The sequence below is a fragment of the Phaseolus vulgaris genome, chromosome 8 (genome assembly GCF_051622355.1).
Source record: "Phaseolus vulgaris cultivar YP4 chromosome 8, ASM5162235v1, whole genome shotgun sequence".
NCBI classification, from domain to species: domain Eukaryota; kingdom Viridiplantae; phylum Streptophyta; class Magnoliopsida; order Fabales; family Fabaceae; genus Phaseolus; species Phaseolus vulgaris.
Window position 1 is genome coordinate 46,999,178 of NC_143505.1, and position 26,080 is coordinate 47,025,257.

At 34.1% G+C, this 26,080-nt stretch overlaps 1 protein-coding gene across 1 annotated transcript; it reads right to left on the reverse strand.

Moving 5' to 3' along the window:
* Positions 1–2,898: 2,898 nt before the first annotated feature.
* On the reverse strand, positions 2,899–5,004 carry LOC137826984 (putative glycerol-3-phosphate acyltransferase 3). Its single transcript, XM_068633152.2, has 2 exons — positions 4,270–5,004; positions 2,899–4,026 (listed from the first exon to the last, which is right to left on the reverse strand). Exons 1-2 carry the CDS (start codon positions 4,981–4,983, stop codon positions 3,139–3,141), a joined length of 1,602 nt encoding a protein of 533 aa, XP_068489253.2. The 5' UTR covers positions 4,984–5,004; the 3' UTR covers positions 2,899–3,138.
* Positions 5,005–26,080: the final 21,076 nt, after the last annotated feature.

Genomic DNA, 26,080 nt, shown 5'->3' on the forward strand with positions numbered 1-26,080 from the left:
CGGTTCAATTTGACTAAAATTGGTTCATCCAAATGAGTTTGGGATTTGGTACTAGTTTTTGGTGAGTTCTTGTCTTAGAACAATGATCCAACTCTAAGAAAAGTGCCTCTATAATGTCCAACTCAAGGTGATTCCTAAGAAGGTCAAGAACCTTTCTCTATATGGCTATTGGAATCACATCACAAAGAGCAAAAACAAATCAGGTTACACAATACTTTGTGGTAGACTCACAAAATCAAGAAACTAAAATAAAACAAAATACTACTAGAAGTTTATGACATATTTGAAATGAACATGACTTAGACAACATGGAATGGATTATAAAATAAAAACATAACAACAATATATTGTAATGAACCAAAGAAAAACATAATAATAAAGACTCAAGAAAAAAGAGAGCAGACAAACCAAATAAAAATAATTCTTATCACTCTTTCTTGGTGGTTCAAGAAGAAACAATGAAATTGAACCGTTTGAAAATAAAAAAACACAATATGGAAATTCAAAGACAAAAATAAGACAACTTAACTTGATTGTGATCAAAGCTCTTGATACCAAATGATGTAATCCTATGTTGAATCCATGTAGCTCTTTGTAATTTTTTATATATTGTGGTTTGATGGATGCTTTGAGTGGGTTAAATGGATGAAGAAAACTGAATGGAGAAGATGAATTTGGTGGGTGAATATAGAAATTAGAAGAGGTGAGGAAAAATCCTAAGTAATTATAAGCTATACACAAAACTAGTGCTAACAAAGAGTGTGCAAAAAGACAAATTATGCACAAACATGGGCAACTTTTCTTTATCAATTTTAAGCTAGATTTACAAGAGCAATGACACTTATATTTATGGTGCTAAGGGAAACCAAGGTGAAATTTTTAACCCTAAAAACTTTCCACTCCCATGGTGACAAGTGTCCTTCTCTACTTGAAGATAATCCACTCCATTCTCATGATGACAATAGGCTTTCTCTCATTGGAGCAAATCCTCTTAAATTAGAGGTTGACAAGTGGACCTTCTTAGTTGGTGGAAATCCACTTCATTGAGGGGATGACATGTGGAACTTCATGCCTTCCTTGCCGCTTCATGCTTTCTATTTTCCCTCTAGTAATTTATTTATGCACCCAAGATGGTCTAGAGTTCCATTGGGTCCAAGGAGGCCCAATTGTAACTTTAGCTAGATTCTCTTTTCCTATTTACACCCTACTCTAATTGGTCCAATACATGGCTCATAAAAATAAGCCTAATACATGGCCCAAGTACAAACCCAATTATGGCCCAAATACAGCCCAATTAAATTCTACACAAAAATTACCAAACTAAACATACTCTATACAAATTTACAAGACTAGGAAAATGAAAAAGACTCTTAGAAATGGATGCTCTAATCAAAGCTCTATCTTCTTCAATCTTCTTAGCCCCAAGTTGTGGTGGCTTGATGATCCTCCATTAGAATAGTTCAAGCCAAATATTCAACTCCATTATCAGACATTTACATACTTGGTTGATTTGAAATTCAAAAAATGACCGTGTTTCCCAACATCATTCAAGTTCTAAAGGCATGAATGGTGATTTCTAACATATCAAGCATTAATCTTTCAATCAAATCATATTAATTGAATTAAACAAGCATTTATAAATAACAATAACTAAGAAAGCCAATCCATTAAGCTTACAATGATTCTTTTTTTCTTTGAGGTCTTAGTTTTAAGGAGAGATTAAGACAATGTAATCAGGAGTGGTTTGTGTACTTAGATAACCAAGAGTGGTTGGTGTACCTGTTGTGATAATTTATTTGATTAGTGAAACCTCTTAAGCTTTGTCTTAATAGAGAACTGGATGTAGACTATGAGTTTAGTTAAACCAGTATAATCCTATATTGTGATGTTTTTGGTTGTTGTTTTCTAAACGGTTTAGACTGACTTACTGCAAAATGAATCTTAGATCTCTATTGAAAATGAATGTGAAAGTTATAAACTCTTCATGTGTCTTCTAATCATATAGAAGTTGTTCCACGTTTCCACATGTGTGTCTCTTAATTTGTAGAATGATTTTTGGAAGTTGAGATGAATTTGTTATAATTTTTTTGTATAAAAACCCATACAAATTTGACTTTCTTAGTTTTAGCTTGAGCTTTTGTAATTGAGCTTACGAACCTAGTTAGAACCTACAATTAGGTCTAAGTGTACAAGTGATCAAAACTTATATAGGCTAAATGCGCTTTCACAAAATATATTGAGTTGATTTGTTTAGTTTTTAATTCTAGAAATTGTCTCTTCCTTTCTTTTTCTTGTAAATTTCAAATTTTTTTTTTCATGTTCATTTCTCTTTTGTGTTTTTAGTTCTTCATCCATGGAGAACTAATTCTTGAAGTTCAACTACAAAATTAATATCATATAAATTAAATTGAGTTTTGCACTATTGTTCTACATTGAAAGTTTGTTCTTATTCTCTTTAATGTTTAGGCATGCACTTTATGATGCTAAATGGTATTTTGATTTTAGAAATCAAATTAGGAATAATTGAAACTTGATTTGTTAGTTAAATACAAATTAGATTGAATAATATTTTGATTTCCTTTGTATTTTGTTTCAATGCCGTTTTTTTTATTGAATTAATTAATTGAAAAATTTAATTGTTCAAAACTTGAATGCGAATATTCGGATAACTATAAGAAGAGGAATTCCATTTTCAATTCTTGAATTTTTTTAATCATGCATGACCAATTTCATTGCATTTTAATATTATTGTATTTTAAACCCCCAAATTAACTTGTATTGTATAGGAAGGATATGAAACATTTAATACAATAAATATGGACCCAAGTTTCACTCTATATTATAATAAATTTCACTATATTCAAAATTAGTAATACACTTTCAAACTAATAATCAAAATTTTCAATTAACGATAACATTTTATATTATTGCTGTACATAATTTGTTTATTCATTCTTCACACTTACCTATTTGTTGAACAAAAGTATTGTACAAATGAAAGCTGCATAGCATAATGTAACAAATTTGTCACTAAAAGGCATAACAACTTATCGTGTAAAACTCCTCAGCATGAGACTTCCCGAAGAGGAATCTTTATTCTCGACGGTTGTTCAAAGGGTTACACACAAAAGCTTGTAGCTACTGGTGGCAATTATTGCATGAGCTCACGCCCTCGTTACCTGCCAAGACCAAATACTTGTCTTTCCTGGTCATGCTGGTGCATACAAACCCCAAAGCTTTGCATATCTCCTTTTGCACGAAATTGGCCACTTCAATTTTCGATTTTCCACCACCAAGACATGTTTGGGATTGTTGTAGCCTCTCCAGAAATTTTATGGTATACGTAGGATTTGGATTCATGAAGTGGAAAAAGGGGTCTAAACATTTATACCCGCTTGCTGTTGTTCCATAAAACATGCTAACCTTCACATCAATAGCCACAGGAACAATGTTAGCTGCAAGCTCAGCAAACAAAGGACTAAACCTTAACAGATAAGGTTCCCTGCAAGTTGTTCCCTCAGGACACACCACAAGGTTTCCTAGGCTCAGCAGTTTGTTCATTTTTTCTCTGTCTTTCTCTCTGTCCCTTGTTAGCCTTATAGTTTTGATAGGAGATACGGTTTCACTTAATCTACTTAGACTGTATGTGACTGTGGAAAGTGGTTTACCTAAGACAATTGAAACATAAAGTGGATCAAGCAAGGTTCTGTGATTGCACACATAGAGCATACCCTTTTTCTTTTCTTCACTGTGGACCAAAGACACAGTGCTTTGGGGTCTTGAAATCGTGGTTCTTGTTCCTGAGAGGGCCAATATTGGAGCTGACACATTCAAGGGCAATGCTATGCCTATTGTAAATCTTAGTAGGCAAAGAAATAGTCCAAAGGGTAACCAAATGAACAAGACCAGAGAAGATACAAGAGTTGGCCTGAAAGCCAATCTTCCATCATGGAAGATCAATGGCTTCGGATACTTCTCTCTCGAAAGAACATGACAATTTCTGTTCTCATCAGCCAGGCAAACCTCCTGAAGAAGAAATCACAAATGATATTTTTACAACTCTTTTTCCTATATAATCCTTTCACAACAATTTTTTATATTAATAGTAACTTGAGAAAAAAAACATGCAGTTAACAATCAGTTAATTAGATTAAACAAGACTCCAGAATGCGCATGTCTTTGTTAGCTTAAAACTGTTTTGTTTAGCACAAAAAGACATGACATGACATGAATGATTTGATTATTTTATATATTTAAAAAATATCAAACCTTGAATTGTTGGTGAAGTTGCCCCTGGTCAATAAACTCAATGTGGTTGCTATCTACCATTCCAGTACACTTGTTGTTGATGTTTCTCCCTTTAGTGCCTCCATTAATTTTATATGAAGAGATTTTATTTGGATTGTTCTTCTCATACACTCCCAAAAAGAAACCACTGAAGGACTTCAACTCTCGTGCCATGACAGCTTCAACTCCTAAATAGTCCTTCAGGAAATTTTCAACCATGATTCTAGGCAATTGACTAGTGGCCACTGTTCTCTCATAACACATTAGAGCTTCAAAGATTTCCCCTCTAATATCTTCTAAGAAGAACTTAGGCAGAACAGCTGACCCTGTTCTGAATGTGTCCTTTCTAATGCCAAAAAAGCACAAAAAAACCATGATCTTTAAGCCAAGCTGATCTTCACCCACCAGCCATACCAAGGGGTATGAAAGAAAAAGGATAACAGATCTGAGTATCCCACCAGCTTCAAAAGCAACTAACATGAAGTAAGGGAACAAGGAAGTTGATCGTAACAGAGTGCCCTCAAAATCAAAAACTTGTGTTTCATTATTTGCCAGTTCTGCTTTCTGCTGGACAAAAGAAATGGTTCTCATTTTGCTGCAGTTGGGGTTCATTGTGTACAGAGGAAGGGAAAACTCCACAGTGGCACTACGACATTTAAACAGAAGAGTGAAGAGTGATGAGTGATGGACTTTCATACTATTGGTCCTAATGAATGACCTTTTATAAAATTATTAGTGGTTTTTTTATAAGATATTTGCATTTGCAACTGCATAACACATTAATATTTTATAAATATCTTTAATTAATTTACTCAGTTTTATAAAAAGGGTTAATAAAACTAAAAAGTAATGGAACAATTTTTTTTGTTATTATGTTTAGTGGAAATGAGTGAAATTCGTCTATTTTGATATTTTAAATATAAAGAGAAGTTACTAGACCTTTCTTACCACTACTCTAAAAATTAGGGTATACTCAGAGTTTATGTCATTTCATATATGAGTGAGTCCTTTTAAAAGAAGATAAATGGATCACATGGACCTACACAATACTTAATTTAAAAACAACTTAATTTATGAATTAAAATAACAATAGATCTTCTAAACCTATTATGAAATCCTTCATCCACTTAGGTTGTTTGGTGGCCCTTTCATGTGCATTGGGTTTTGTTGTAACACTACTCTCTGCCTTTTGAGACACTTTGCCCCCAAAGTGTGCCCCTGGTGGTGTTTGAATTGCTGGACATTCAATGAGCCTTAGTTGGGTGCGTTCAGTAGTGGTGTAGGTTGTATGGGCTACAAGTGGGGTGTGTTTCCGCATGTAAGGGGTCATTCACATTCATTGGACTCTTCACACTCTTTGGGCTCTTGATGAGGGTTTTATGAATTAGGGTTAGGTGTGTTGCTAGGTGAAGGGTGCTGGAGGAGGCGGTGGTGTGGGGCTCGAGGTAGAGGTTATAGAGAAAAGAGGTGTTAGAGCTACGTGGCACCGCGGTATAGGTTGCAGAAGGGTGTGGATAGGTGAGTGCATTGGGCCATTGTTTAGGGTTAGATGGGTTTTTACGTGAGGGGTTTTGGAGGGTGTGGCTCGAGGCAAGGTTTATGGGAAAAAGTTGAGTGAGGGTTGTATGGCTCCAAACAAGGGTTATGAGAAAACGTTGAGTGAGGGTTGCGTGGCACCATGGTATTGGTTGTGGCATGCGGTGTTGTCGGGGGGTAGTTGAGGAGTTTAATTGCGAATTATTGAATGGTTAATGTGTTAGAAGTTGTTTGAGTTTCATCTTTAGAAACACTTTCTGAAACACCTTCTGAAATCCTTTTTGAAATACTTTTCAAAATGCTTTCCTCGCAACACTTTCCAAAATACTTTTTGGTCTCTTGAATGGCCGAAGTAATGAAACATGAAAGACGGGATGGACACGCGATGAGGGTGACAACTGGAGTTCATATGTTACGACACTGATGCGGCGAGTTATCCGGTACGACCCTGAGTAACACGGTTCAAGCTTATGACTTGCGTGACGCTCTAGTGAGTGCTGGCGGTAGGGTTGAATACGTACCCATACCTAGTCATTCGGAGCAAAAACTCGATTGGAGCAATGACGATTGGCTTGGTCACACATTCTTTGACGTCTGCGATGAAGGTTTTCCTTAAGAGCATGGATAACTAGTGTGAGATGATGTAGTAATTCCACGATGGTGGTGCCCGTGCGTGGTGTGTGTAACATGTCCAAGGTGGTGGGTGGCGGCCTGCCGTAGAGCACGTGGAACAGTGATGTGCTTATCACTGAGTGGTATGAGCTATTGTGCCAAATTTTTGCCAAGTGCAGATATTGGTACCATTTTTTAGGGTGATTTTCGGCGAAGTATCGTAGGTAAGCCTCTAAGCCTGGATTGAGTACCTCTATTTGGCCATCCGTTTGTGGAGGATATGCTGAGCTGAATTTTAATGTGGTTCCATGTGCCTTGAACAACTCTCTCCAGAAGGTGCTGACGAAGAGGGGGTCTCTATCGGGAACTATTGTTTTTGGCATCCCATGGAGTCTACAAATTTTGATTGAGAAGTAAGTAGTCAACCGTGGAGCCGTGAACTGTGAGGGAAGGGCAACAAAGTGTGTGTATTTTGTTAAGCGATCACAAATGACCCTGATTATAGAGTGGCCAAATGACATAGCTAAATGAGTTATAAAATCCATGGAAAGGTCAACCCATACTTGATTGGGTATTGGTAACGGTTTTAATAATCCTTGTATTTTTGTTGGCAGATATTTGTTTAGTTGGTACGTTGAGAATTATTGGAGGAACTCTATAACATTACGAGTCCATCCGAGCCAATAAAAAGAGGCTCCTATGCGTCGAAGAGTAGGCTTGAGACTGAAGTGGCCGGTGGTTGGGGCTTCATGAAACTCTTAGATGATGCATTGTCGAAAGTGATTGGCATCAGGTAAAAAAATTTGTTGTCGGAAGAACAGTAGACCTTGACAAGTGGAGAATAGGCTTAGTTGTTGCTAAAATTAGTGCATGCACCTATCAATTAGTCCTTCACTCGAGCAAAAAAGTTTCTACAATTCATGAAAAAGCAAAGGAATGGGTGAAGGCACTACCAACATGATGGGAGTCTTGATTGTCTCTTGGTGGGAGAAGGCGTCAGCCACCACATTTTGTGATGTGAGTTGATTTTTATATGTTTTCATTTATGGTGACACTTTTACTTAAGATTGAGATTTTAACAATTAAAGGTGCGGACCTATGGAAGATTCCCACTGGACACGAACTTAACCAAGTGGTTAAGTAAGTGTGAAGGTGCACTTCACAGAGGCAAAGATGCAATTGCAGAATTCAAAACAAAGGGCACAAGGTAACATCAATGGTGGTCATGGCCTCCCAAATGATGCATCATACTCATGATTATGAGTGAAACCCAAGAGCAACAAAGAAGAGAGACAAAGAGACAAAAACATAAATGGAATGGAGAAATAGAAGGAAAATGGAATGATAAAACTTATGATGGTGGGTGAGAAATGTCACGCCACTTAGAGGGTGATGTGCTCCAAGATGAGTGTGTTGGTCGCCACTTGAGAACTTCCCAAATCACTCAAGATAAGACCTCAAACCTAAGACGACATAAGCCTCACTAAGATCTCACACAATTTGTGCAAAGTTTCTTTACTTCATTCAAATTCAACTTGTAAAATACAATGGGTAGGCCTCCTATTTATAGGTGAAGGAGCCTTGGAAAACAAGCAAGATGGGTAGGATGGGAAAAGGGAAAATGGGCAGCCCTAGGGTTTGACTAAGTTAAACCTGCACCCTAGGCTTGTCCTTCTAGAAACTAGGTCAAATTGCCTTCCTAAAGGGCTAGGAACAATCTAAAATGATACCTACACCCCCTAATATGTTAAAGGCACCTTATTCTAGCCTATATTTGTTATTTTGACCCCTAAAGTGAGCCCAAAATTATTTACAACATATTCTCTCTTTTAAGAAGACCAAAAGGAAGAACAGTTGGTGCTCTGGTTTATGTCCATCTCCTCTGGTCGGGTCCATGAGGTCCTTGGCGGGGTCTTGAATTGTTTGCTGAGATGACTACTCGCCATGTGCTTTGTCTTTTGCTTCCTTAGTCATCTTCATAGCTACTTGGTTTGTATCATTTTGTTTCCCTGGTCTGTATATTATCTCCAAATCGTATCCCTGCAATTTTGTTGTCCATTTTTGTTGTTTTGGGGTTTGGATAGTTTGGGATAGAAGGGAATTCAAACTCTTTTGATCTGGTAAAACTCGGTGAGGCCAAGGAACCCCCTTAAATCCGTGAGCGAACGTGGCTGTGGCCATTCTTGATTTTCTCTAACTTTTTATGGGTCTGGGGATACCCCTTTTTCAGAAATTATGCGGCCCAAGTAACTCACTTGATTTATGGAAAAACTGCATTAACTTAGCAAAAAAAATGTGTTCATGTAAAACTTGTAAGATGATCTTTAATTGAACAATGTGATCTTCTAAATAAGAATTGTAAATGAGAATATCATAAAAGAAACTAGAACAAACTGACATAGATAGGGTCTTAAAAGATCATTCATAGTTGCCTGGAAGGTCGAGGGTGCATTTGTCAAGTCAAAGGGCATGACCAGAAATTCATAGTGGCCATCCATAGTACGAAATGCTTTCTTTTGAGTGTCTTATGAGAGGAGTAGGATTTGGTGATATCTTGAGTAGAGATCTATTTTAGAGAAAACTGTAGTTGAGCCTAGTTCATCGAACAATTCATCAATGGTAGGAATTGGGAAGCGATCACGAATTGTGGCTGCATTTAGAGCTCTATAATCAACACAGAAACACCAAGAGCCATCTTTTTTTATGAGAAGAATGGATTAGGAGAATGGGCTTGTGCTAGGCTTAATAATGCCTTCTTAAAGCATACCAACTATGAATTGGGTGATAAATTCTTTGTGATGGTGATGGTAGCGATATGGTCTAACTTTGATTGGTTGGGTATTGGGGATAAGGGGAATATGGTGGTCATGTGGTCTATGTGGGGTAGACCGTGTGGTCTTTCGAATATGATTTGGTAATCTCTAAGAAGGGCTTGAATGGTAATGGGAAGGGAGGATATTTGGGATGATGGATTTTGTATTTCATTTTGCATTGAATGTGGGTGAAGATGGTGGTTTTTAATGGAAAGAAAGTGAAGGGAGGCAATGGAATTTGTAGAAAGATATTGGCAAAATTCCTAATAGGTAGCGGGGGGTGGTGTTGGGGTGGAGGTGGCTTTGTAAAATAATTTGTTGGTCTCGGTGAGTGAATGCAGTACTTGGGATAGAAAATTCAACCTTAATGGGTCCCAATGTGTTGTGCCAGTCAATGCCCAAAACCACATCAACTCCTTCAATAGGCAAAAGATAGAAGGGTATAGTGAAAGTAAAAGTTTAGAGGGAAATGTTAACTAATGAACAATTTCCCTAGCATTGTATGAAAGCTCCATTTCCTACCATCACCGAGAGGGGTGGGCTGGGTGTAATGGGGAGGTTTAGGTGGTGAGCAATGTGGGATTGAAGAATATTGTGAGAGTTGCCTAAATCAATCAATATTGTGATTGGTAGGTTATGAATGATCCCTGTGAATTTGAGGGTTTTTAGAAGAATTATTTCCTGTCAAGGCTTGGGAAAAGAAGTGAAAATGGATGGTGTTTGAGGCTTCTATTGTGGGAACCGTGTCTTCTCTTGCATCATCAAGTGGATCTAAATCATCTAGTAAGAGAAAAAACTGAGAGACGTTACATTTGTGGCGAGGAATGAATTTCTCATCACAATTGTAACATAATCCTAGGACACGTCATTTTTGCATTTGAATGGTTTTTAATTGTTTGATGGGTATTTTTGAATTTTGGTGATGATGGGTAGTGGTTTTATGAGAGGTTGTTGGTAGTGATATGTGGGGAGATTGGACGGTGTGTGGTGTTTGAAACCGAGTGGGTTGCTGTTTAGAATCCTTAATTTTGTCTTCAATGAGTTTTGACAAACCAATGGCTTGGGATATGGAATAAGGGTTCAAAATGGCTAGCTCTCTACAGATGTCTGGATGTAACCCTGAAATGAAACAATTTAGTATGGTATTTGGCATGAGACCCACTACGCAGTTGCAAAGCTTTTCAAATCGACCTTGATACTCAGTGACTATGGTCGTCTGTTGAAGTTTGAACAACTCTACTTGGTCGTTGGTGTATGTAAATACCAATTTAGAAACTATTTAACAATAATAGAAACTAATTTAGAAACCAATTTTTTTTTTAGTTTCTAAAATGGTCTCTAATTTAGCTATTATTGCAACTAATTATTTTGGTCTCTAAAAATTGGTTTCTATTTCATGATTTTCTTGTAGTGCATAGGTTCCTTTTCCATTCCTATAATCAACATTGTTGACATTTAATATGATTTTTTATACTTTTGTTTTGTTATTACTATCATAAGTACTACTCTTATATAAATAAATATTTTTTAAAATAAATTAAATATTATTACTAAAATATTTTGGTAATTTTTGATTTTTCACCAATGTCCATATGAATAGAAAATAAAATTTGAATTGAGTCTACCACTAACACTAGAAAGGTATGAATGACTCAAGTCTTATGTCATTGATTAGACTCTCTAAAGGTCCTACTCAATCTACAGTATTTGAAGCTCAATCACAATCAATGCTAAAGATTTATACACATCCAGAGTAATTTGAACCATACCAAAGACTCAAGAGAAAACCTACTAAGACTCATTCAAATGATTGGGGTCATTGCATAAGGTAGATTTGCAAGACAATTTACAACTACTATGACAAGTCATATAAGGATAATAATAAAAAATATCGAACCACCAACTAACTTAAGCATTAAATTTTTTGTTTTATGAACCCTAATAAGGAGGTTGATAAGAAACAAATAACAATATGTATATATTGGAAAAGATTGTAAAGGTGACCCTAATTCCATGAATTTGAAAACTTGTTAAATTCAATCAAGAGAAAACTCTTATTACACTTGCTAAGATGATAATCATTGATGAAATTCCTTGTAAATTTGTTGAAAATGAAAGGATTAGAAAGTTTATACAACAAGCTCAACCCTAATTTAAATTTTCCTCTGGTGCAACCAATGTTAGATATGGCATGCTTGTATTTAATTATGAAAATCATGAAGTTAAAATGTTTTTATCTAGCAATAAACATATGGGTACACTTACAATGCATTAACATCAATTCAAAATGTAAATTATGTGTGTGAAAACTCATTATTGATGATGCATTTAAATTACATAAGAATTTGTTTTTGAAGGTTTCTTTGATTGTTGACCACAAAGGTGAAACCACATGGATAATACTAGAGAATTGCTAAAAATTTGGGTATTGAAAATTTTGGTTGTGTAAGTATTGATAATGCAATTGCTAACAATGTAGCCGTTAAATATTTGAATAAATGTTTAAGTATTTGGAATGGTCAAACTTTATTAAATGGAGAGTTCGTGCACATGTTCTCACATTTTGAATTTGATTGTGATTGATGACTTAACGAAAATTGACTTCTCAATTAACAAATAAAGGTTGCTGACAAATTTATAAGGTATTCTCCAAGTAGTTTAACTACTTTTAATAAGTTTGCACATAAAGTTAGAGTAAATTATAAGGTTATGTTTGACCTTCATGTGTCAACTAGAAGGAATTAAGCTTATTTGATGTTAAAGTTTGTTGAAAAGTATGAGCAAGCTTTTTATTGATTTGAATATGTTGAGGTTGTGTAAGTGTTTCATCCCTTTATTAATAAGGGTTGATGTCTTAAATTAGATAATTGGAAGTGGATCTATGTGTATTTTTGAAGGTTTTTATGAAGTAACACCTTTGTTTTACTACTAATAAGTGTTTCAATATACTGATTAGTATTCCTTGAATAAATGGAGACAAATTGAGGATACATTGATACAAAAGATGATAGATAATATGCAATTGAATTTTAATAAGTATTTGGAGAGTGATGAGATTAACTATCTATTGTTTGTGGTTGCATTTGTTAATCTCATTAGAAAAAAAATGTTTATTAAATATACAATGGAACATTATATTTCTATTGAAAGTAGTGTTGGGATTTCAAACATTTGTCTTTAATTTAGGAAATAATGAAAATAATGGTGATGGTGGTGATGATTAAGATTGCCAACTTAGAATAAAAAATAAAAAGTAAGCGAGGTAATAAGCAAATGGATGAGTTAGATATTAGAGGATGATATTGAAGATGGTAGTCATAGATTTGGTGTTTTGGCATGGTGGAGGATGAGAGCAACAAAATATTATGTGTCATCTTTCATGGATAGATATATATTTGTCATTTTTGTGTCTATTGTGTAATTTGAATCTACCTTTAGTATGGGAAGTTGGGAAGTTGTGTACTTGATTCCTTTCGCAGTTCTTTGAATACCACATTAGTTGAAGCTTTGTGCCCAAAATTGGCTCAAAGGTTATGCAAAAAATGTTAAATACACAAGAAGAGAGGGTTGAATTGTTTATTTAAAATTTTTGAAAAACTTTTTCGAAGCTTTGTCGGATAGACTTGAACAAACAAAGTTTAAGCTGGACAAAAACACTATTAAACTATTTTTTCTTAAATAGCATTCAATACTAAAAAGATAATAAAAATAGTAATTATAATTTAGACATAGCACATGCAAAAGAATGTACTTTTGACTAATCGATAGTATAATTTTATACTTATATACATGAAAACCAAACCTCCAACATAACAACTAAGGAATTAAATTTGAATTGCATGATATTTAAAACTTGATTTAGAACACAAAGGACATTATTAAATTTACACTAATGAAAAATAAAATTATAATGTTATGTATAATATATTTAATCAAATATATAATATATGCTGTTAATATTAAGAGATTATGTTTTATTATATTACTTGATATTAAGACTATTTTTTCACCATAATGATTAGTGAGATATTTTCGTAATAAGCAAATATGATTACCTAAAAAAACATATATATAAAATAGAACGAACACAAAATGAGTAAGAAATAGTCCAATACACAGGTACAAATTATTATAATAGCGACTACTTTATGTTAACTTTCATCAAATTTATGTTTTTTTTATTAGAAAACAAGAATTATTATTTGACACACATAATGAAATATTTTTCTATTTTATAGTTGTGTATTGTGACACCTTATTTTTAATACTTCTTCAAATTAATAGTTTATGGCGATACTTAACACTTCAAGAGCATTAGTGTGAAGTATGTGGTGTAACTTTTATATAGAGAAACAAAGAGATAGACCTTACATGCACATAGAGAATAAATATTTATAAGTCTTCGATGTGTACCATGAATGCTTAAGGCTTATTATCTGTTAGATGAATATACTTATGATCTTTCCAAGTAAAAGCTTATTGAATGAAGTGTACATATAGAACTCTTGTGCATATTCGGGTCCAACATTTGCTTTTGTTAAGTCAAACAAGGCATTTGTGTCTCATGAGACATGATACTTATAAAATTATGTTTTTTGCTATATATGTTGTTTAAGCTCCTAATCAAAATCAAATTAAAAGATTTATTGAACTTTGATCTAACAAAGGTGATAATTAATGTGTTATTGATTTGTGAAGTGAATTACATGATACACCAAATTAGGGGTGGCAAAGCGGACCGACCCACCCTGCATACAAAATGCGAGCTGGTTTTTCATGGCCCGCATTGTTTTTTGAAACGTGGAGGAGGAGTGGAGGCAGCAGTGGTGCGGTAGTGAAGCGGCAACAACGGTGTGTGGCAACAATACAACAGTTGCAAGCGAAGCCGCATGGAATCGTAGGTGGAGCGAGCGGAGTCGCAGGTGTATCCAGCGACGACACTACAACGGGTTGTGTGTTGTGTGTGTTGTATGGAACAACATAGCTGCGATGTGTTTTGAGTGAAAACCTAATTTTCTTTCACTCAAAGTTGCGATTCTTGGGCAATTGCTACCAAGTCAATTTTTTATTTTTATTTTTGCTGGTTAGCGGGCTAGTCCACCCCGTCCCACTGCTAGCCAACGTGGATTACGGGTTATGCGGGACGGGCTAATGCGGGTCAGCGGGTTGAAAAGGTCAGCTCGTCCCACATTTTTTACCACGGGCCGTGGGCCGACCCGCACGACCCACCTAGCTTTGTCACCCTTCACCAAACAATGGATCAGGTATAGAAAACTACTATTATCTTTTATTTTATTTTTCCATTTGTTTACCATGAACTAAAAAGTAATATTTTACTTTAAATGTTTAAATTATTAGAGTTAAATGGTTTGGAATTAAATAGTGTTGGAACTACTCTTAGGAGAAGTGAACATATTAAAATTTAGGATTACTCCTTCCAAGTTACAATTTATGTCTTTAAATTTTGCATTTCTCATTGTAAATTTAATCTTACATGTTTTCCTTCATGAAATATGTTATGACTTTCACTAATTTGCTCTTTAGATTATATTTATTATGATGTTGATATATCTATTTTGCGATTATAATTTATTAATTTGTAAAAATTGTTATAATTTTTTTCTTGAATTAATCTAAATAAACTTATCTTGAACTAAATTTGAATTAGTTTTTGTAAATATTTAATTATTATTTAAAATAGGTTGATACTTGATATATAGTTTGTAGAAATAATACTTGATACTTGTTATAAATTTATCACATATCAAAATATTGATAGTATCGTTTTCATTTAAGTTTTTGAAATAACATATAACCACAATTATTGTTGTACCTATTAATTAAATGTTGTCATTAGTAATAATCAATAATACTGATAAATTATCATTAATTTATTCGTTACATTATTTTCAAATCATCATAAGTACAATACTTGTCTCCTTTTTTGTTTCAAAATTTTATTGTTGCTGATATTGTGTCGTAATCTCTTACACCATCATTATCATAATCAGATGAGTTTTAATAATAATTACTAAGAGTAAATACTTGTTTTAAAATATTTAATACCACTGCAAATTGTCATTCTTTTGTTGAGGACGAATAACTCACGCTAAAGAAATTGTAATTGAATAATAAAATATGAATAATAATAATGTTGAAATAGAAAAGAAATTATACTCTTTTTTCTTATTTTTTTCTTTAATAATAAAGTTTAAGAAAAAATAAATAAAGAAGAAATTAAAATCTGAAAACTAAAAAACTAGTGAGAGAATGAGATAGATGAGGTATGGCAGTTTCTATTTTTGGTTTTGTGATGGGATTTAGATTAAGATAGGGAAGTTATTATAAAGTATTAGAAATGAAATAACAGTAAAGTATCGACATCAGTCCATCAATAATAACGTTCCAACCGTCCGTCTCTTCATTGTGACGTTCACCTACTTTTTGTTTTAAGTCTCTTCTTGAACACTACCTTTAGCAAACTTATTTTTTTAATCAGTTCAGCATGGAAGATACAGGTCTTTTTCTTTATTGCCACGAGCTGTAAACAAGCTTAGTCCTTATTCTCTTCCTTTATCTAAGTGAAAAATCTCTTCTTCAATCGATGATTATTCTTCTCCGAGTTTAGACTCGCTTATTATGAAGTGAAATTTAAATCTAACTCAATTTATAAAACTAGGTTAAGAGATGATGTTTGCACCTACTTATATACTACGAAAGACTCTAATCTCTAGTCTATGTGAGATCTCTAACACACCTTCCTCACGTTGAGACTGTCAACTCGTGTGTGTGACTATAAATTATGGATGGTTCGATAGCGGGTGACACGTAGGATAAACTTTAAATGACTCTGATACCATATTACGAAGTGAACTTTAAGCTTAACTCAACCACATAAATCTGGTTCATGAGATGAGGTTTACACTTACTTATATATTATTGAAAGAATTTATTCTCTTCCAACTTTGTCTCAGCTATATTGGCTACATTAATTCTTCATTCATATAATCCATGTTTTATCTATTTATATAAAAGTATAATATGAAATAAATATAACAGCAAAAACTTACGATATTTTTCTTATTATATAACGTACTTCATTACTACTTAAATCTCGCAAGATCACAACGATTTTTTTTTTAAGTATTTAACATGGGTTTTATAATTAACGTTAAAAGAGATGATGAATATAAAGACTTTTAATATTGAATCAGTGTAAAAAATTATGGGGCAGTGCTTTTTGACTAATATCCACTGATGGAGTGTGAGTGAAGACGTAAATACGGATGCAGTGTGAGTTTGAGTCCACTTATTTATGCTGAAAAGGAGGTGAAGACGAGAAAGTCTGAATATATTTTTCTCGTTGAGATGGAAAGAAGAGCATATGAGAGGAAAAACACTTAGGATAATGTTTCAATTTATTTTTGCCTCATAAGTATTTCTGCATGACATGCTTTCACTATTTTATTTATATTATAAATTCAAATCTTATAATATTTTTTAAATATAATTATTTTATTTATAATATAAATATTAAGATTAGAATATATTATTTAATTTATTATTGTATATAAATATATTGACTATGTATAATTAATTATATATTATATTTAAAATATATATAATCGATTATATGTATATAATTAATTATATGTTAACTTCTAAAAATATATAGAATGATTATATATATATAATTATATAATTATATATTATATTTAAAAATACATAAAATCAATTATATATATATGAGTCGATTATATATTATGTTTAAAAATATATAAAATTATTATATATATAATCAAATATATATTATATTTAAAAATATAGAGAATCGATTATATATATTTTAAATAAAATTACTTTTAATAAAATTATATATTATGTTTAATAATATAATAAAATAATATTAAAAATTTAGATTTTAAAATATTTAATAATATTATTAATAACAATAAATAATAATCAAATAAAATTACAATATATAAAAAATATATTATTATTTATAATATTAAAATTATAAAACTATTATTCTTCTTATTATTATTATTATAAAAAATATTATATTAACAATATTATTATTTAAATTACCTACAATACTTCATATTTATTATTTAATTTAAAAAAAAACAAGTAAAATTACACTTTTAAAAAATTAAAAATCTTATAACAACCATCACATAACTCAAACTCACATACACCATAAAAGAGTTATTCATTTGAGAAAAAAATGTTTGGAGCTGTTACTGAAAAGCCAGAACCAACCGTCTCACTCAATAAGAAGAATACATAACATATTAACATGTTTTGATATTTTGATTTCTTCATTATTCCATTAAGAATCAGTGTAAAAAATTTAGATTTCACGTAAATTAGGTTCTTAACTAATATTGAATGTTAAAATATTTGATGTTATTAGAAACTTAAGTAGTTCCCATTGTTTAAAGTCCCTTGTAATATAAAATGAATACTTTTAAATGTTAGTACAACTAAGTCTATAAAGAAAGTTTGGATAGAGCTCTTAAAAGAATTCTTGCACAATGAAACAAGATTATCTCGAGTAGTAAAAAAAAAAGAATATAACACAAATTTATATTGATTCACCAAAACTTATGCGTTGCATACAATTTTTTTTAAGAAAAACTTAAGAAGTTTCACTATGGATTACAAAGAGTATACTTACTACTCTGGTTATAACGAGTACACAAATAACTATTGGTTACTCAAGTACACAAACTATTAATGTTTATAATTGTACTAGACTAGAGCACTCAGAGCTCAACGCTCGGTGGTCGGACCTCAGCATTTGCCGTAGGCAGGTAAGCTCGGCTTTTGGACCAAGTTGATGGACCATGAGATTAGGCCTCAGATGTATGTATTAGTTTCTTTTTCGTATAACCTCTTGTGCATAACGCCTAGGCGGCTAGCAATGGGTAGTTTTGGACCTTGGGGTGTACTTAGTGCGCAGGGGGTCTAGCTTAAGTAAGCGTTTCCTTTTAAACCTAAGCCCATGTGTGCTAGGCCACCTAGAGGTTAGGTTGCATGTGTTCAAAAGATAGGGTAGCGCCACGCTAAGGGTGGTTACGTAAACAAATTGGACCCCTGATGCTGGTACATGAGTTGGTACCTTGGTGGTTATTCTGTTATTATTTTATGCACACCATAGAGGAAAGATTCTGTTCGGTTGCAGCACCAAGAGAGTGTTCCCTTGAACAAAATATTTTCCTGTTGAGTATGCTTTCAGTTGAGATTATATTCTCGTGAAGGAAAGTTGTTACAAGAGCTAAACTATAAAAGGGACTTAAGATCCCAGGTTAAGGTACATTGTTTCTAAGACTGAAACTTGTTACTTCTTGTTTCTTATAAACTTTGTACTAACTTGATCGTCGGAGTGCAATCAACAGGTAGGGCCCCCTCTGTTTCAACGGAGCAACGTTCCAGAGAAGCAAGAGATAGGAAGGATTCGTGAAGAAACAAACGGAGCTAGAGCTTGTCATCAAAGTCAACTAGCGAGCAGGTCAACCGGCAAGAACAATAACGTGTACACAAATTACTCCTGGTTATACCGTTTGAATCTCCTCCTAAGACTAAGACCTCCCGGAAAAATAGAAGAACCAAATCTTAAAGACAGATCGCTATAAGCTCACTAGGAAAAATTTAGTGTGTGAAGTGATTACAACGGTGTTCTCACACACCCACTAAAGAACACTCAAACTAGACTTGTATTTTTTTGTATACTCTTTTTGTGAATTGTTGCATTGTGTATTGATGTGTTCTTCATCTTCATTTCTTTATATAAAATTTGATGGTGATTGTTGCATCAGTAAGGAGGTTAAGATTTGATAACACTATCAACTACTGAAATATTGCAATGCATTCTTTACATTCCTTGAAACTGTTAGGATATATGGCTTTAAACTAGAGGGGGGGGTTGAATTGTTTAAAGAGAGTTTTCGCAATCTATTGAGCCTTGAATGAAAATACTTCAAAAATACCTTGATTAAGAAATCAGTTTTTCAAAACACAAAGCCAAAAACATAGCACTGGGAAAACAATCGGTTGTTTATACCAGTAAACAAATATCAAAATTGAATTCTAAAGAGTTAGGGATAGAGAAAATGTACACAGATGTTTATACTGGTTCACTCCAAACCCAAAGCTGCATCCAGTCTTCTCAGAAACCACTGAGGAATTCCACTAAGCAATCACACCTAGATCACTTACACCACAACCAAAGAAGTGACCTTGATCCCCTCAAGACACACACTTCTCTTGGTCAACACACCAACACTAAGAATGCTGATCTTGGTCACCTCAAGAACACACAACACTTCTCAGCAAACACACAAGGTTTCTTTCAACAGATACAAGGATTACACTTGTTACAGAATCAAATCTGAAATCAATACAAGAGAAAATCCTATCTCACACTCTTTGATCAAACTCAATCTTTAAGCAATCTCAACTCTTTCAAAATCTCAAAAACTTGTGTTCTTTTAAAAACAAAACTGTTTTAGTGTTTTATATTAAAAGATGTTGTTTGTTATCAAATCTTAACAAACTATTCATTGCAATTAAAGATTGGTCAAAGCATTAAAATCTTGAGCGTAAACAGTTAGAAAATCATTTAATGCTCAGTCAAAGCACAAAACAGTTTTTCTGTTATGGTACCAAAACAAAAAATCGGTTGTTTCCACGAATCAATCGATTGTTTTGGTTTTGACAGCTCAACCATTTGAAAAAAAGTTTTCAACCTTTTCTAAAAACACCTAAGTATAAAACAATCGGTTGTTTCGACAAAACAATCGGTTGTTTCGACAAAACAATTGGTTGTTTTTCACTTAGTTTGAAAAACACTTTTCTTTTAAAAGGATTGAGAATGCCTATGCTTTGGATTCAATCAAGAGTGGATTACAAAACTCAATCTACCCAAGATCCTATCTATGACAACTCAGCAACAACAAGCACAACCTAGCCTTCAACATCCTTCAAAGGGTTTGGATTCTTCAAAGCTTGAACACCACTTGATTCAACAATCTCCCCCAATTTGATGAAGACAAATCCGTGGTGTTTGTGTTTGATCTGATTGAATCTGAAGTAGTACCTGAAAAAATAGCATATATACCATCCAATGCTTCTTACAACAACATGTTAGATTTTCACACATTTAAAGCATAAAACCTGATAAACAATCGGTTGTTTACTCGAAACAATCGGTTGTTTCTATCAGCAGCAGCATAAAACAGTTTTATATCAGAGATTAAATAGATTTAAATAGTTTTAGATAAGGATACACATGACCAAATAATTCTCCCCCTATTTGTCTTCACAAATAAACTTTAACATCTAATTAAAACAGATTTAAGAGAGATTATTAAGATCAAGGATACCTACCTCATTTCTTAGAAAGAAGAACCTCTCTTTTGGTAGTGGTCTACTGAAGATGTCAGCTAACTGCAGTTTGGTCTCCACAAACTTCACTTCACAGTTCCCATTGTTTACATGATCCCTGATGAAATGATGCCTTATCTCAATATGTTTGGTCCTAGAGTGCTGAATCTGATTTTTGGTAAGATTGATGACACTTGTGTTATCACACATCAAAGGGACTTTGCTGATCTTCAATCCAAAGTCTGCAAGTTGTTGTTTGAGCCATAGAATCTGTGCACGACAGCTTCCAGCAGCAATATACTCAGTCTCAGCAGTAGAGAGAGCAACACAAGCTTGGTTCTTGCTATGCCATGAGATTAGGCTTGAGCCAAGAAGGTGGCAAGTGCCACTTGTGCTCTTTCTATCTAGCTTGCAACCTGCAAAGTCAGAATCTGAATAACCAATTAAATGAATTGGAGAATGAGAAGGATACCATAACCCAACAAATGATGTTCCTTTGAGATATTTCAGAATTCTTTTTGCAGCTTTGAAGTGTGACTCTTTAGGATTTGCTTGATATCTAGCACATAGACACACCGCAAACATGATGTCCGGCCTACTAGCTGTTAGATATAGCAAAGAGCCAATCAATCCTATGTATTTGGTTAGATCTACATTCTTTCAAGCAGTATCAACATCCATGTAGCAGCTTGATGGCATTGGAGTGCTTGCTTCTTTGCAGCTCTCCATTTCAAATTTCTTGAGAATCTCCTTGCAATACTTTGATTGACATAGAAAGATCCCATCCTTTGTTTGCTTAACCTGGAATCCAAGAAAGAAAGAAAATTCTTCCATCATAGACATTTCAAACTCACCTTTCATTGAAGCCACAAATTCTTCACACAAACTATCTTGTGTAGCACCAAAGATGATGTCATCAACATAGATTTGCACAAGAATTATTTCTGAATTTGACATCTTGATGAAGAGAGTCTTGTCTACCATTCCCCTTTCATAACCATGAGATAGCAGAAAGTTGCTAAGCCTCTCATACCATTTCTTTGGAGCTGGCTTTAGTCCATACAAAACCTTTTTCAACTTGAAGACATGGTTGGGATGTTGATGATCTTCAAAGCCCGGTGGTTGATCCACATATACTTCCTCATTGATGTAGCCATTCAAGAAGGCACTATTGACATCCATTTGGAAGAATTTGAAACCACTCATATAGGCAAAAGCCAGAAGCAGCCTTACAGCTTCCAACCTTCCAACAGGGGCAAAGGTTTCACCATAATCTATGCCCTCCTCTTGATTGTAGCTTTTGGCAACTAACCTTGCTTTGTTCCTTGTGATCACGCCATCTTCATCCAACTTGTTTCTGAACACCCACTTCGAACCTATAATGTTCATTTCAGCTGTTCTAGGGACAAGAAACCATACCTCATTCCTAGCAAACTGATTCAACTCTTCATGCATAGCTTTAACCCACTTTTCATCCTTGAGAGCTTCATCAATTGACTTTGGTTCAATTTGTGAGACGAAAGTTGTGTGCCTGCAGAAGTTTGAGATGAAGCTTCGTGTGGAGACACCTTCCTTTATCTGCCCTATGATGTTTTCCACTGACAGATCTCTAGGAATCCTCCACTCTTTGTGCAGCTCACTCTGTTGCAGAATTTCAATCGGTTGTTTCTGCGAATCAACCGGTTGTTTTTCTGCACAGATTTCCAGCTTCTCCAAACTAATGCTCTGTTCATCTTCTTCAACACTGGTCTTCGGGATTTGGATGTTTATGCGATCTACCTCATCAAAGACAACGTGAACTGACTCTTCTACAGTCATCAACCTCTTGTTGTAGATTATGTATGCATGACTTGTGAGAAAATACCCTATGAAGATGCCAAGATCAGCTTTCTCATTAAACTTCCCCAAGCTTTCCTTTCCATTGTTGAGAACGAAACAACTGCAGCCAAAGACTCTAAGATGATTGATGTTGGGCTTCCTTCCATCGAAGAGTTCATATGGAGTCTTCTTTAGAATAGGCCCAATAAGCACTCTATTCATCACATAACAAGAAGTGCTCACTGCATCCGCCCAAAAGTACTTAGGAAGAAATGATTCACTAAGCATTGTCCTTGCTAGCTCTTCAAGAGACATGTTCTTCCTCTCTACCACACCATTCTGTTGTGGAGTTCTTGGTGCAAAGAAATTGTGCAGAATCCCCATCTTTTCACAGAACTTGCTAAACTTCTCATTTTGGAATTCTCCTCCATGATCACTTCTAATAGAGCCTATGATGCTGTTCTTTGTATTTTGCAACCAAGTTTGGGAAAAAGGAGATTACGCTTGAAGCCTAAGACAAATCAGTCTTGCTTCATGATTAAGAAATCTCAAGGTTGGAGAGGATTTGGAGTGAATCTCTGACAAATCCCTGACTCTAGAAGCTCAAGAAGAATGCTTAAGGATGAAAAAAGTCAATCCGTTGAGCAGATTGACCTACACTAAACGAATGATGAATTCCATTTATAAAATCTATAAATAGGGACCTTGAGGCAACATTCCTAGCACTGATAGGAATCAATAGGAACCAAGAGGTATTAAGAGGTACAAAGAGATAGAGAAACACATAGGTTAAGAGGATTAAATGAGATATGGAAAGAGGTTTAGATATAGAGGCTCTGCTAGTTCAGACTTAGAGAGTCTAAACTTCAGAATCAATCATGTTACAAGGCCAAAACCTCATAAAAGTGAAGGTTAATCTATGAACAAGGAAATATTGAATCCAAGCTGGTAACAACAATTAAGGATCCATGTTTGTTGTGTTTAGCTTCTCATCTTAAACTATTATTGTAAGATCTTATCATGAGTTGCTAAATCTATCTTGTTGGGGGTTAAATGGCTATGTGATATTTTTGGAGTTTTTGTTGTTTATAGATGCATGTTTCTCTTGTATATTCAATTTCTTGGGTCTAGTAGTATGCTTAAAGCTCAATAAGGACTGATGCAATGTGTTCTTGTGTTCAAAAGGAGATTATTGGAAGCGGAAGAGTTGAAGGAGAGTTGCACCAAAAATGGAAGAGGAATGGTTGATGAATATGCGTGTTGTATTGTGCAAGGTTCAAGGAAAAGGTTAGGCCTTCCTTAAAGTTTCACTTGGATTTGAGAGCATGTAACAAAGAGAGATTGGGTGAGTAATATGCTAAAAATTCATAAACAAAATTCATACATCATCCAAATTGGAGTTTACAAGCCTTAAGCCACTTATTTTTAGGCTGCAAGAGTGATGCTTAAGCTAATTTCACTCCAATTAGCCTAGCTTAACTATGGTTAAAGTTAGGGAGCTCTAACTTAACCTATAAAGCTTCTAAGGTGGCATGATGTGCAAAGGAAGATGCTCTAGAAACCCTTGCTTGAGTTTCAAGTTAGGGTTTCTAGAGTGTCTTTGTTCTATTTTTATCTTACTCTAAAAATGAACAAGAAATACAAGGTTTAAATCCCAACATTTTGCTCTGAGCTATGTGTGTGATGGCTTGGAAAGTGAGAACGGTCTTCCCTATCAGTGAGGAACTACCATTCATTATCCATAGGGTACGAATGAGGCCAAAATGTGATTTCATGTTTTCAAACGCTATTCAGTCAACCATAGGATTCAATGGTTGCAAATTGCGAAGTTGGAAGTATGGTGAATTGTTTTGTTTCAATACAGAGATAAGCCATAAAAATGGCTTATTGATCTAGATAACCTTTCACGAGGAATCTTTTTGGTTTGGCCAAAATAGGAACAAGGATTTGGAATAAAACATTGCATTTATAAATAACAATAACAAAAAGAAATTCACAAAGTTATTTCAATTCCAACATTTGTGCTTTATTGTTACTTCCTTGCTTCAGTGATTTGTCTAACAATTTACCTCTTAATCTAAATATCTAGTATTATTATTATTATTATTATTATTATTATTTATAGTTGTTATTTATAAATATTACATCCAAGTCATATCCAAATCATGTATCACTTCATCTTAAAAGATAATTATACTTTGATATCATAATTTCCTGTGGGTACAACAACCTTCAGGTGTACTACAATTGGCTCGGCTCGCTTGTCGAGTAAAAAGAGTGAGATTCAACTGAACTAAAATTGATTTAACTTAGCCTACCACTAAGTCTTTTAGCGTTGTTGCTAGGAATTAATTGTTATAAGGTATTTTCAACTTTTATTTTGAAGGAGTACATATTGTAAAAAAAATTAATAGCTAACATCTAACTATAAATCTGGATTTGATTTTTCTTTTTTTTAGATTAGATTATTATTTCAGCAGGACATTGAAATTTTTTAAGACTAGAAAAAAGAAAGCTCAAACAAAGCCAAAGATATTCAAAAAAAAGTGATAAGATCCAACCTCACCTAACTCTCAATCCCATATAACCCAAATTGAAGAAATGGTTGAAAACATAAACAATTAAGGAGGAAGGATTGTAATCCTACAAGAAGAATGTTGGGAGACTATGTTATTCAATAAGGTCCAAGATATTTTCAAGCACAGTCATGCCCATTGGAACAAGATAATTAAAGATGAAGCCAACAATTTTAAGCTTGATAAGTAACCATCAATTCACAGGAATGGTTCATGAGGATCCCTATATTCACTTATCCACTTTCTGTGAATTGATAGGTACCATGGGATTTAAAGAAAGGGATTTGGAATAAATATACCTATGATTATTCCCTTTCTCATTAGCTGGAAAAGCAAAAGAGTGACTTAAATCCTACCTAATGGAAGTTGTTTGAGATTCCATGCTTTGTAAATGTTGGTGACCAAATGGAAATGAGTAAAAGGAGGCAACAAAAGTATTTGAAGAGCAAAGGAGAGGAATGGAATGGTTTTCACGGTGCGATCTTCTCAAGGAAGCAAGAAGAAGATTAGGGTGAACCTCTAAGAACCTTAGGTTTGGTCTTGAACTCTAGCAACGATTAGGGTGAGACTAAGGATAACAATGAATTTGTATTTTGACCAAGTTTTTTTACTCAAGCAAGTCTACATTTAGAAGATAAGAGGTTCCTATTTATAGGTTAAGGAAACTTGCAAGCCAAGCTTCTCAAACCTAGCTTGTGGAGCAAACTTCCCAAGGAGTAACTTGCATGGGAATCTTCATCTCGTAACCCTAACTTGCAGCCCAAGTCAGGGTTTCTAAAAGCTAGATAGTGTTTTCTCTCTTAGGTTTAGATTATGAACAGTAATGTATGCCTGACCCAAAAACAAGGCCCAAACATAAATCATATTCTACATGGCCCAAAATACAAGGCCCAACATGGATTCTAGACTTTATATACTTATTTATATGGCTAAGAGGACAAATATGCTTTAATGCATCTCTATCTTTTGCTCATCCCTTAGCCTGAACTGTGGTAGCTAGATATAGTTGGATGGTTCTCTATCAAGCCCTCCCTCTTGAAAAAGATATGA

Coding starts and splice junctions, on each gene's coding strand:
- LOC137826984 (XM_068633152.2), bottom strand. CDS start 4,983: ATGAAAGTCCATCACTCATCACTCTTCACTCTTCTGTTTAAATGTCGT. Junction 4,027..4,269: donor AACTTCACCAACAATTCAAG/GTTTGATATTTT, acceptor TTTCTTCTTCAG/GAGGTTTGCCTGGCTGATGA.